This window comes from Staurois parvus, unplaced genomic scaffold (assembly GCF_062004578.1).
Source record: "Staurois parvus isolate SC_StPar_1 unplaced genomic scaffold, SC_StPar_1.0 ptg000415l, whole genome shotgun sequence".
Lineage (NCBI taxonomy): Eukaryota > Metazoa > Chordata > Amphibia > Anura > Ranidae > Staurois > Staurois parvus.
This window is the reverse complement of record NW_028318211.1, coordinates 1,088,703-1,102,453: the sequence shown is the minus strand read 5'-3', so window position 1 is coordinate 1,102,453 and position 13,751 is coordinate 1,088,703. Positions and strand designations below refer to the sequence as shown.

At 41.6% G+C, this 13,751-nt stretch overlaps 1 protein-coding gene across 1 annotated transcript in view; it reads right to left on the bottom strand.

Annotated features, from left to right (window-relative positions):
• METTL17 (methyltransferase like 17) overlaps positions 1 to 13,751 on the bottom strand; it is a 47,225-nt gene that overhangs the window by 17,379 nt on the left and 16,095 nt on the right. The window contains exons 6-11 of the mRNA XM_089687026.1: positions 10,115 to 10,188; positions 5,899 to 5,993; positions 5,539 to 5,609; positions 5,246 to 5,353; positions 5,089 to 5,157; positions 917 to 967 (exon numbers count right to left, since the gene is read on the bottom strand). Of these exons, the coding sequence (XP_089543152.1) occupies positions 917 to 967; positions 5,089 to 5,157; positions 5,246 to 5,353; positions 5,539 to 5,609; positions 5,899 to 5,993; positions 10,115 to 10,188 (468 nt within the window). The remainder of the gene's footprint in view (positions 1 to 916; positions 968 to 5,088; positions 5,158 to 5,245; positions 5,354 to 5,538; positions 5,610 to 5,898; positions 5,994 to 10,114; positions 10,189 to 13,751) is intronic.

Sequence of the window (13,751 nt, the reverse complement as noted above, 5' to 3'; positions counted from 1 at the left end):
GGGATTTAGACTGGTCTTCTGCTGTTCCTCTGCTCTTACTGGCTTTTATTGATGTGAGAATCCTGGATTTTGTGGCTGTTTGCTGGTTCTTAATATCAGGCTGGTGTTGGCTTAAATAAATGCGCCTTTTACAAGTTGGAAAAATGTGAGTGGCCTGGATTCTGTCTTCTGTTATAATATCTATCTGGCAATATTACACTATATAAGTTTTTTTCTCTGATACAGTGGAGTAAACAAGGATACTACGGTGAGGACCTGGGAGAAGATACATATCTGGTGGGGCAGGCTACTATTGATCTGATGCAAACAGGGTTTAGGATTTCCCAAAAATCCTTAAAGGCTTTTCATTCACCAAAATCTGGTGAGTGTATTTGATGTTGGTGTGCACGGGTGATAGGTGGAAGTTTCCTAAAAGCATTTGGAATCCTCAGCTTTCATCAAAAGTGGTTTTGGGGTGTCTTTCCTGAAGATTTTTTGACAGAGATATGCACCAATGATTATGGGACATTTATGTTTTGTGATTCACTAAATTTGTATGAAGGGCTATTTTGCGCTGTTTCATTTATAAATATTATTTGTGTTTTCACATTTTCTGCACAGCAGCAATTTAGAAGAGGGATACACATATTTTGTATTTGGCACTTTTTTGTTGGCGCAGGAATATTTTATTTTTTGTTTTAGTGTAAGAAAAAATCCTTATATGTCCATTAAAATTATTTAGGTAGGCAAATTAGAGTTTGTCATGATAAAAGATGAAATGATGATAATGCCAAGTTAGGCCTGGACACCACTGGCTTCATTGAAAGGCATAAGGAAAACATTTATTGTATTAATACCACATACTATGAACTATAGTTACTTTACTTCTCTTTCCCAATTGCATTCACAAGCAGTACTGAATTAAGCCATATCTTACCGGAGCAAATATATTTGCTGGCCGATGGTCCCAAATTTCTTTGTCACCTCCCTGTACCAAGATATAAACATTAATGATATGGCTAACAATGATGGAAAAACGCCAAAGACATGCTGGTAGGTTATTTGGCTCCTGTCTAAATTGAGCCTAGTATATGTATGTACGAATGTGAATTTGGGACATCCTGAGGGCAGGGACTGATGTGAATGTACAATACATACAGTCATAGCCAAACATATTGGCGCTCATAAATTTCTGTTAGATAATGCACCACTTCACCCATAAAACTGTTGCAATTACAAATGTTTATGCATTCTCATGTTTATTTTGTTTGTATTGATATGACACAAAAAAGTGGAGAAACAAAAAGCCAAATCTGACACATTCCAATCAAAACCCCATACATAGAGTGGACAAAATTATTGGTACCCTCAATGTAATATTTGGTAACACACCCCTTGAAAAAAATAATTGAAAGCAATCGCTTCCCCTAACCATCAATTAATTTCCTTCACCTCTCTATTGGAATTTTGCAGCACTCTACTTTCATTAACTGCAGCAGGTCTTTCAGATTGGAAGGGTTTCTTTTCCCCAACTGCTGTTTGAGATCTCTCCACAGGTGCTCTATCTGGGATTGAGATCTGGACTCATTGCTGGGCAATTAATTACTCTCCAGTGCTTTGTCTGAAATAATTTCTGGATGCTTTTTGGCATGTGCTTTGGGTCATTGTCCTGCTGTAAGACCCAACTTTCTGACACTGGGCCCTGCATTGCACCCCAGAATTCTTTGGTAGTCTTCAGATTTCATAAAGCCATACACAGACATGGTCAAGACATCCAATGCCTGAAGCAGCAAAGCAACCCCAAAACATCATTGAACCTCCACCATGTTTGACTGTAGGGACTGTATTCTTTGTTTTAAAGTAGAATGATGGGCTTTACCAAAAAGCTGTAATTTTGTTTTGTCTGTCCACAGCACATTCACTCAAAAGGATTTTGGCTTCCTCAGGTAAGTTTTGCTAAACTCCAAATCTGTTTTTTTTATGTTTCTGTGTCAGAAGTGGGGTCCTCCTGGGACTCCTACCATAGTGTCTCTTTTCATTCAGATAGTGATGTATACTGCAAGCTGACATAGTTGTAGCCCTGTGCATGAAGGTAAGCTTGAATTTGTCTGGAAGTTGATCGAGGTTCTTTAGCCACCATTTGAACAATCTTTAGTTGCAATCTTTGATCAAGTTTTTCTCTTTCAGCCATGTCCAGGGCATGTTTTTCTCTTTTGAGTCCCTGCCCTCAGGATGTTTACAATCTAAGGTCCCAAATTCACATTCATACATACACATAGGGCCAATTTCTGACCATGACTGTATGTAAAGTGCTGTGTAAATTGATGATGCTATATAAATACCTGAAATAAATAGAATAAACTAAAACAAATTAATATGCCCACTTTTAGAAACTGGAAATGTATCAAAAAGCTATGAGCATCACAAAAACAAATCTAATTTCAGTGACTGTGGAATAAAATTTGATTTAATAGTTTCGTGTGTAATTATTAAACTACCATATTTTAGGACGACCCCCTACTTTTCCTGTTAAAATGTAGTGTTTGGGCTATACTCGCCATATAAAACTACCCCTCTTCCAATGCACACCAGTGGGAAGAATAGTGCCCCATCATCGGTGTCAGTGGGAGGAATAGTGTCCCATCGTTGGTATTAGTGGGAGGAATAGTGCCCCATCATTGGTATTAGTAAGAGGAATAGTGCCCCATCATTGGTATTAGTAAGAGGAATAGTGCCCCATCATTGGTATTAGTGGGAGAATAGTGCCCCATCATTGGTATTAGTGGGAGAATAGTGCCCCATCATTGGTATTAGTGGGAGAATAGTGCCCCATCATTGGTATTAGTGGGAGAATAGTGCCCCATCATTGGTATTAGTGGGAGAATAGTGCCCCATCATTGGTGTCAGAGTGACGAATCGTGCCCCATCATTGGTGTCAGTGGGAGGAATAGTGCCCCATCATTGGTATCAGTGGCAGGAATAGTGCCCCATCATTGGTATCAGTGGCAGGAATAGTGCCCCATCATTGGTATCAGTGGCAGGAATAGTGCCCCATCATTGGTATTAGTGAGAGGAATCGTGCCCCATCATTGGTATTAGTGGGAGGAATAGTGCCCCATCATTGGTATTAGTGGGAGGAATAGTGCCCCATCATTGGTTTCAGAGTGACGAATCGTGCCACATCATTGGTGTCAGTGGGAGGAATAGCACCCCATCATTGGTGTCAGTGGGAGGAATAGTGCCCCATCATTGGTGTCAGTGGGGGGAATAGTGCCCCATCATTGGTGTCAGTGGGGGGAATAGTGCCCCATCATTGGTGTCAGTGGGGGGAATAGTGCCCCATCATTGGTGTCAGTGGGAGGAATAGTGCCCCATCATTGGTGTTAGTGGGAGGAATAGTGTCCCAACATTGGTATCAGTGGGAGGAATAGTGTCCCATCATTGGTGTCAGTGGGGGGTGGAGGAATAGTGCCCCATCATTGGTGTCAGTGGGGGGGGGGGGGGGAGGAATAGTGCCCCATCGTTGGTGTCAGTGGGGGGGGGGGGAATAGTGCCCCATCGTTGGTGTCAGTGGGGGGGAGGAAAAGTGCCCCATCATTGGTATCATGGGGCACTATTCCTCCCACTGACACCAATGACACCTGCTGACCCCTGTTCCAGTATGGTGCTGCTGCAGCCAGCATATGTGGTTGCAGCAGCACCTGTGCACGGCACACTTACCGGCTGCTCCGTCACTCGATTTTCGTGGAGCCGCTCGGCTCCGCCTCCTCGCCGGTGATTGGCCGCCTGTGTGCCTGGCGGCCAATCACTGGTGAGGAGGCGGAGCCGAGCAGCCGCGCGAACATCCAGTAGCCGAACCGAATGAAGGAGCAGCCGCGCTTCCTGGACCGGAGCAAGGTAAGAAACAGCAGCCCCTGCCCACCCCTGTACTTAGTGTCCCTTGGAAGGGGGGGGGGGGGCGGCGGCGGCACCTCGCCGCCCCCCTAAAAAGTGTCAGCATGCCGTATACCGGCGTATAAGATGACCCCCGACTTTTGAGAAGATTTTCAAGGGGTAAAAAGTCGTCTTATACGCCGGAAAATACGGTAGATCAAAGATAATACAGTAGTGTGATTACATGCAAACAGTCATTATCTCCTTGTACTCTGCAGACTTCAGTACAAAAATAAACTAAATGGCTAAATGGTTAGCACTTCCGCCTGGCAGTTATAGGGTCACTGGTTCGAATCCCAACCATGGCACCACCTGCCAGAAGACTACGGGACCATTCAGAAAGCGCAGCGCTACTTGTGCATGCGCAGTGAGCACCCGACTATTGAAGCCACAAGTTGTCACAGCCGAGTGCCCACACTGAAGATGCCGGTGCCGGAAACACAGGGTGGCCAGGGAAAAAGGCTGCGGGGGACACCATGGGATCAAGAGACAGGTAAGTGTCTGTTTTTTAAAAGTCAGCAGCTACAGTTTTTGTAGTTGCTGACTTATATTTTTTGTTTTCACTGGAACTCCGCTTTAAGTACTGGTTCACACCGGTGTGACATGCAATTTACAAATCGCACCCGAAATTGCATCTTAATGTATTTCTACACTATGGGGTATCACAGTGGCTAATGGTTGGCACTTCTGCCTGGCAGTACTAGGGTCATTGGTTCAAATCCCAACCACCTGCCTGGAGTTTGCATGTTCTCCCTGTGCCTGTGTGGGTTTCCTCCCACACTCCAAAAACATGCTGGTAGGTTAATTGTATCCTCTCTAAATTGGCCCTAGTATGTGCATATATGAATGTAACTTAGGGACCTTAGATTGTACACCCCTTGAGGGTTAAGGACTGATGTGCATGTACAATATATATGTAAAGCGTTGTGTAAATTGACGGCGCTATACAAGTTCCTGAAATAAACAAATAATAATAAACTCACTGCTGAGCATTCCTGACTATGGCTAGAACAATTATTTTGTCCGTGTACTTATGCATAAATAAAAATCAGATTCTAAAACAAGATATCAGGATAAGAATCTATAGAAAAGTCTGATTAGGATACAATGACATAGGAACTAAATGACACAGTAATAGACAGAAAAATGATTTGTTACACTGAAGATGACCCTTACCTGTAATACAGTTTCTCTGGCCTCCATTAAAAGTTGATGGCCTTCTCTAGTGCCATTTTCCACCAGCACCTATGCAACCAGGAAAACAGAGCCACATTTAAAGATGATATATGGATACAGGAGCTGCAGTTCTTAAAAAAAAAAAAAACCCACAAACCAGGAAAGCTCCTGTTTTCCTCCATAAAGCCTGGATGGTCTTTTGTCTTTCAAACAAGTTGGGAAGCTCATTTAGGGAGAAAGCAGAAATCACCAAGTCATACTGCACCTGAAAACGATAGTGACTGTATTAGGGTACGATGGTGAAAACACTGTTTGTCAGCATGAGAAAAAGGACATAAGGACAGGAAAGCACAATCTAACAGCACATAATATAAATGTGCATGGGGTGTAGTGCTTTCAGTGTACAAAACATCCGCTAGTGACATACAGTAAAAAAAACAAAAAACATACCTTGGGAGAAACTGGCAAAAACTGCCGAAAATAAATGCCATTGATGTGCATATCACCTGTCTCCTCTCCACCTGCCAACACAAATACACAGAAAATATAAAGGCTAGTACTATTTACACCAGATACATTTTAAGAAGGCCTCTATCAAAAATAGAAGTTTGATTGAGGCTGGAGGCTAATGTTGTAGGGAAAAGTATAAAAATTATAGCCTTTTAGGAATGAAATGGCACGGCATTAAATGAGGCAGAGTTGCAAAGATAAGCATGACTTTATGTCTATTCCCATTGCCTTAAACAAAAGACACATCAATCTGGGGGGAGGTTGTCGAATACAAAAAATAATCAGGACAGGGCATCTTACCTCTCAGAACTAATTCACTGAGTCGGTTCATTGATGCAGAACTATCAACACACACATACTCTTTCAGACTGGTACCCCATTTAGCATGTGCTGCCCTGAAGTACAATATTAAACACAGAAAACATATATTGTTAGATGGGAAAAAAACAAATACCTATAATTAAACTATAAAAACTACCATTTCTGACTTTTCCTCACAATTCTCAAGATTAGACATAGCTGTTTTAACTTTAACCAGTTGACCTCCGGAAGGTTTAACCCCCTTCATGACCAAGGCATTTTTTGCTATTTACTGCACTGCAATATTTATATTATTTTTTCCACACAAACAGAGCTAACTATTGGTGGAATTGATCACCACTGTTTTTTATTATATAAAATGAAAATAAAAGACCAAAAATTTGGATAAATAAAAAACAATATTTTCTACTTTTTTTTTTTTTTAAACATTTCCAATAAAAAAAAATCTAATTTCTTCATAAACGTAGGCCAACATATATTCTGTTATACAGTTGCAAGAAAAAGTATGTGAACCCCTTGGGATTACGTGGAGTTTTGTATGAATTGGGTATAAAATGTGCTCTGAACGTCATCTAAGTCACAACAATAGAAGAACACAGTCTGCTGAACATAATACTACACAAACATTAGATGTTGCCATGGTTTAATTGCACATAACATGTAAACGTTCACAGTGCAGGGAGGAAAAAGTATGTGAACCTTTGGACTTAATAACTGGTTGACCCTCCTTTGGCAGCAATAACCTCAACCAAACGTTTCCTGTAGTTGCAGATCAGACCTGCACAACGATCTGGAGTAATTTTGGACCACTCCTCTTCACAAAACTGTTTCAGTGTAGCAATATTCTTGGGATGTCTGGTGTAAATCGCTCTCTTAAGGTCATGCCACAGCATTTCAATCGGGTTGAGGTCAGGACTCTGACTGGGCCACTCCAGAAGGCGTATTCTGTGCTGTTGCAGCCATTGTTTTGTTGAATTACTTGTATGCTTTGGGTCATTGTCCTGTTGCATCACCCATCCTCTGCGGAGCTTCAGTTGGCGGACAGATGGTTGTACGTTTTCCTGCAAAATGTCTTGATAAACTCTGGAATTCATTTTCCCATCAATGACAACAATCCGTCCAGGCCCTGAGGCAGCAAAGCAGCCCCATACCATGATGCTCCCTCCGCCATATTTTACAGTGGGGATGAGGTTTTGATGTTGGTGTGCTGTGCCTTTTTTTCTCCACACATAGTGTTGTGTGTTCTTCCCAAACAACTCAATCTTGGTTTCATCTGTCCACAGTATATTTTGCCAGTAGTGCTGTGGAACATCCAGGTGCTCTTTTGCAAACTTCAAACGTGCTGCAATATTCTTTTTGGATAGCAATGGCTTCCTCCGTGGTGTCCTCCCATGTACTCCATTCTTGTTTAATGTTTTCCTGATTGTAGATGTGTCAACAAAAATGTTAGCATGTGCCAAAGATTTCTGTAGGTCTTTAGCTGACACTCTGGGATTCTTCTTTACCTCATGCAGCATTCTGCGCTGTGCTCTTGCAGTCATTTTTACAGGACGAGCACGCCTAGGGAGAGTAGCAACAGTGCTAAACTTTCTCCATTTGTAGACAGTCTGTCTTAGCGTGGACACATGAACATCAAGGCTTTTGGAGATACTTTTGTAACCCTTTCCAGCTTCATGCAAGTCAACAATTCATGATCGTAGGTCTTCTGAGAGCTCTTTTCTGCGAGGCATGGTTCACATCAGACAGTGCTTCTTGAAACCAGTAAACCCAAAACAGGTGTGTGTTTTTTAAGGGCAGGACAGCTGTCAGCAACACATCCAATATCATCACACTGATTGGAGTCAAGGTTGGCTCACTCCTGGCTCCAATTAGCTCTGGGAGAAGTCATTAAGCTAGGGCCTCACATACTTTTTCCTCCCTGCACTGTGAATGTTTATATGTTATGTGCAATTAAACCATGGCAACATCTAATGTTTGTGTAGTATTATGTTCAGCAGACTGTGTTCTTCTATTGTTGTGACTTGGGCATAAAATGTGCTCTGAACATCATCAGAGTCACAAAAATAGATGAACACAGTCTGCTGAACATAATACTACACAAACATTAGATGTTGCCATGGTTTATTGCACATAATATATAAACATTCACAGAGGGACTGATGTGAATGTGCAATATATATGTGTAAAGCGCTGCGTAAATTGACAGCGCTATATAAGTACCTGAAATAAATAAATACTCTACCTTGTCACTGGCTGGTAGGAGTTTAACATGAAGGAGAAATCAAAGGGTTAACTGTATACCTATAATATCATCTGTGTGTACCCTGTACTAGATATCTATACCAATTCTAACAAAGAAATTGACACCAACACTCATTGATATTATACACCAATATCTGAAACAATCTTACAAAATAAAATTTTAAACTCTCCTGAATAATAAATAACTCATATCACAACACATATGTGAATAAATCAGTAAAAGTCCAAAAACTATTGAAAATCCACCATGAATAAATTTTATTGAATTCAATGTGCACCAGGTGTAAAAACAAAGTTGCTTACCACCAAACAAAACCCACAGGGATGGACGAGTAACTCCACACAGACAGATCTTCTTTTCTGTCATTTCTTTAACACCTTCTCACACCAGTATTGTTTTTTCACCATAAAAGCATACCCAATAAAAGAATTCCATAGTGAAGTACTGTAACTAGATTTATTAGGTATATAGGAAAGGTACTCACAAACATATAGGATTCAGAGCATTAAAATCACACTCCCAGTGCTCTAGGTGAGTGTCATGAGAGCAACGCTACCCTCTGCCTGACGTACGTTTCCTTCTATGAAACGTCTTCTGGGGCATCAGACTCTGATCGGGTATTATGGGGTTATGGTGAACAAAATGGATATACTGTGTGGATGAGTTCATCCTGTGGTCTTATACCGGTGTGAGAAGGTGTTAAGGCAATGACAGCAAAGAAGATCTGGCTGTGTGGACTTGCTCATCCATCCCTGTTGGTTTTGTCACATCTGCATGCGCTTTGGACCTCTTACTGAATGTGAGATCTAGGCTTCTGGTAAGCAGCTTTGTTTTTACACCTGAAAACTGGGGCACATTGAATTCATCAAGATTTATTCCTGGTAGATTCAGGGAAAATCTTAAAAAAAAAAAAAAAGGGACTAAATCAGGGCCCAGTCTACTTGTCCTTCATGAATCTACTTGTTCTAATAAAAAGAAATAATTTGTTTCCGAGGATGGAAAATATGAACAGTTGATCTTTTGTTTGTAGGAAGAGGTGCTTTTAGTAATGTCTGAGGCTTCTAAAAATGAAAGGGGCTTTAGGGCGTTTCAAACTTTTAATGTTGTTAGCATTGCGCTGTTTATTTCCTTCCCACCTCCCTGCCTGTTTCCAGCACCCGAGGAAAGAAGGGAGAGACCTTGCAGTGTGACGAGCACTGACTGGGTACTTGTCATGAAAGGGGAGTGTCGGGCTCTCTTAACACTCAGCAGAAGCGCATCAGCTGAGCGAGTAAATAAGGCACTGACCCCAATGAGAAATAGAAAAAGCAAACAAACAAAAAAAAAACTTTATTCCTTCAGGTAACCCTCGCACATAGAAGTACTTGGGTGCTCAGTACAAGTGCATGGTGAGAAGCCAAATCAAGCTCCAGTGTCTGCGTCATTAAAGAATAAGATCAACTTTGGAAAAAAAAATAATAAATGCACATTTTTTTGCAGGTAAAATAATATGCATTTAGAATATTTTTGCTATGAGCCTGTAAAGCCTTGCACCCACAACCAGCAAATTGTGGGTGTGATGTCATGGTCCTGCAGACTATGTAGCCGTCTGCTGGTACCTCCAATACAGGCAGGCAGTTACACAATGACAGGACGTTCAGTGAACTACCTAGAGAGCTTAACAGCTCCCTGATAGTTGAGAACTACAAGCCAACAGCTGCAAAGGCTGTCTGTACTTGTAGTTTTCACATTCCTTGAACTCTATAAATGAATGAAGCAGCTGGGCAGGTGCAGCTCCACATGGTTGTGTTATTTTCAGATTGCGACAGCCAGCATAGAGAAAAGATACCCTGCTACCAGTCAAAACTGAGTCAAGACGAGTGCATCTGTATGGGAAGGTGGTGGTGGGGGGGGGGGACAAACAACGCAGTAGTGCCTGTAATTTATCCTCACCATGACACTGATCCAACACCAGAGCCAAAGTCTAATAATGTCTGAGGCTTAAAATCAGGAACACGCTGATGTATCTGTAAAATACACAAGACATAAAAAACACATTATGATAAAATAGTTTGGATTTGCGCAAGCCCTTTGAGAGTCTAGCCCTTATTAAAGTGTTATTCCACTTATTCTGAAGTCACTCTGGTCTGGTCACATGATTGGCTTCCAGCTCCAGCTTCATCACCCAGGCTCTGCAGCCATTGTTGCTGCCTGTCCTCTACACAGAAGGCGCACTGGAGAGAGACCAGACCAAAGCGAATTATACTACCATTTTACCGGGTAAGCAGAAAAGGCTTAGAATGGGGGGGGGGGTGAAGATTTCACTTTAGTCTGGCTTTGACTGAAATACACTTTAACTACAGTACATCATGAGATTATTTAAACTGTATGTAGGCTTGCAATTTTGTTTTTGAAGGGAGCATACTGCATTTTTTAAATACATTTTCTTTCTTTATGTTCATCACCATAAATCATCATCACTGGTAGAAAATATTGCATATGAATATTTTTTATGAATAATTAATTTTTAATGAATATAAAAAGTGTCACTAAAAAAAAGGAACAAAACAAATGAAAAAAAGAAAAGTTAAAATTACAGAAAAAAATTAAAGAGAAAAAATCAGCAGCAAAAGTGGAGAAAAGACTTAAGCAGGACTGACTGCGGTTCACTAAGGGCCATTTTACCCCAGAATGTGATGCAGAAAACCTGTGTTCAAAATGCATCGCAGTTGCGATCGGCAGCAGGTGTCAATGTTAGTGATGTCACAAACAAAGTACTTCTGTACCATGTGATCCAGTTGCTCTGCGTTTTTTTTAAAGTAGTGCATCCACTGCTGTGGTCCGATGCGATTCAGCCCACTCAAAATGAATAGCATCTCACTCAACTGCATGTGAATCACACCCTTTTATTAACCCTTAGGGCAAATTCACACCAGGAATTGCAAAGGAATGTGAATCGGCCCTAAGGGTTAATGAGAGGGTAAAATAGCAATTTTGTTTACATTAAACCTGCAAGGATGCTTATGCAGATCAAAAGAGCACCCTTTCATCTGTTATGAATGAACCAAACTAGTTAAGTGTTCTTGCATAGCAAGGAACACTTATTGTATTCTCACATATATATATTCTTATTCTTATTATTATAGGCATATTTACCACCCTAACTTCTCCCACAGTTTTTACACTACAAAGACAAGTAATATATCAAAACGTGCAGATTGTTCCCGATTGGTGTGCTATTACTTTGTGGAACGTTTCGCCAAATCGTTCACGAAATATCGCGGTTTTTGTGGCAAAATTTTCCCATAGGAATGCATTGAGCAGCAGAGCACAGCTAGAGTGTGCAAAGGAAAAATCAGAAAAATCAGAACATGATTTGTAAACTGCCATCACTCTGTCATTTTCAAGCCCACCTACACATATCTTATATCAAAACGTTCAGCTAACCCTGCTGTCACTAAAAATGCTCACGGCTAGGACATACTCCTGATAGTTTTCACAATATGACCATTTGTTTGCACCTCACCCCTCCCATTGACTTTCATTGAAACTCCACTCTAGACACCAGAAATTTTAAGGGATGTCTTTAAACTGCGACTGTGCCTTCATTTTTTATCTTTCAGAGACATACTATACATCAAAATGTAGGTCTGTTTCTTGTGATTGTCACAATATAAACCTTTTCACGGTATTTATACTTTTAAAACTACAAGCGTTTGAAGATGGCAATCGCCAGTGAACTTGGCAAGTTTGAAAAGCCTGTTTAGAACAGACATGCTGACATTCCTCTCAGAGTGAGTTGTCATAGCAACCCAGCTGTCTCAGCACAGTGAGCCTACTCCGCCCTCTCCAGGTGCAGCAACCAAAGGTCACTCAAGAGGCAGATGACTCACCAGGCTGGACTGTGAGCTTCAAAATACAAGCTGAAATGCATTTCTCACTATCAGGCTTGCAATGTGCACTGCTTACATTTCATCAATCATTTGGTAAAGGTTGCAGCAAGAACACTTTACACAATTTCCCAGAAATTGTAGATTTTCTAGTCTCACATATATATTCTTATTCTTATTTTTATAGCCAATTTTAGCACCCTAACTTCTCCCACAGATTTTACACTACATAGACAGTAATATACCGAAACGTGTGGATTGTTCCCGATTGGTGTGCTATTACTTTGTGGAACATTTCGCCGAATGGTTCACGAAATATCGGCGTTTTTGTGGTGAAATTGGTCCCATAGGAATGAATGGCGGAATGTTCAAAACTAGAGTGTGAGCTGAAAAATCAGGACATGATTTGTAAACTGCCATCACTCCCTCATTTCCAAGCCCACCTACACAAATCGTATATCAAAACGTTCAGCTATCCCTGCTGCCACTAAACGGCTAAGCCCTAGTCCTGATAGTTTTCACAATATGACCATTTGTTTGCAGCTCACGCCGCCCATTGACATTCATTGAAACTCCACTCTAGCCACCTCAAATTTGAAGGGCAAATTCTAAACTGCGACTGTGCCTTCATTTGTTATATTTCAGAGACATACACACATACATCAAAATGTAGGTCTGGGTCTTCTGATTCTCACAATTTAAAGCTCTTCAGTGTAGGATTTATATTTTTTAAACTACAACCGTTTGAAGATGGCAACCGCCAGTGAAGTGAGCAAGTTGGAGCAGTTTGTTTTTAACCGCTCTTCTCTGCCCTTGCTGTAGAGTGAGTTGCCATAGGAACCCAGGTGTGTGATCAGGCAGCAGAGTCACAAAAGCGAGAGTGTGAGCTGAAAAATAAAAGTTGAAATGCATTTCTCACTCTATGAAGCTTGCCATGGGCACTTTTTAAATTTGATCAATTGGTTAGTGTAATGTTCACTATCTTTACTCACTCCGCCCACTCCACACAGTTACTCCGCCCACTTCATAAAGTTACTCTGCCCAGTCCAACCTTTTCACAGTTACTCCAGCCACTCCAACCACACAACAGTTACTCCGCCCACTCCAACCACACAACAGTTACTCCAGCCACTCCAACCACACAACAGTTACTCCGCCCACTCCAACCACACAACAGTTAATCCGCCCACTCCAACCACACAACAGTTACTCCAGCCACTCCAACCACACAACAGTTACTCCGCCCACTCCAACCACACAACAGTTACTCCGCCCACTCCAACCACACAATAGTTACTCCAGCCACTCCAACCACACAACAGTTACTCCAGCCACTCCAACCACACAACAGTTACTCCGCCCACTCCAACCACACAACAGTTACTCCGCCCACTCCACCCAGTTACTCTGCCCACTCCAGTTGTAGCTTTTTTAAGCATTTTTGCATTAGCATTTAGCGGAGTTTTGCCACATTTGCATTTTAAAAAAAAATAAATTTTGGGGGGGTCAAAAAAGTCCAAAAAACACCTGGGGCAGGGCACTGATGATCAATGTAGCCCCAGCAGTGCCACCTGTCAGTGTCCGCCAGTGCCCATCAGTGCCACATAGTGCCTACCAGTGCACATCAATGCCACATATCAGTGCCCATCTGAGCTGCCTTTCAGTGTCACCCATCAGTGCCAGTCAGTGCCACCTATCAA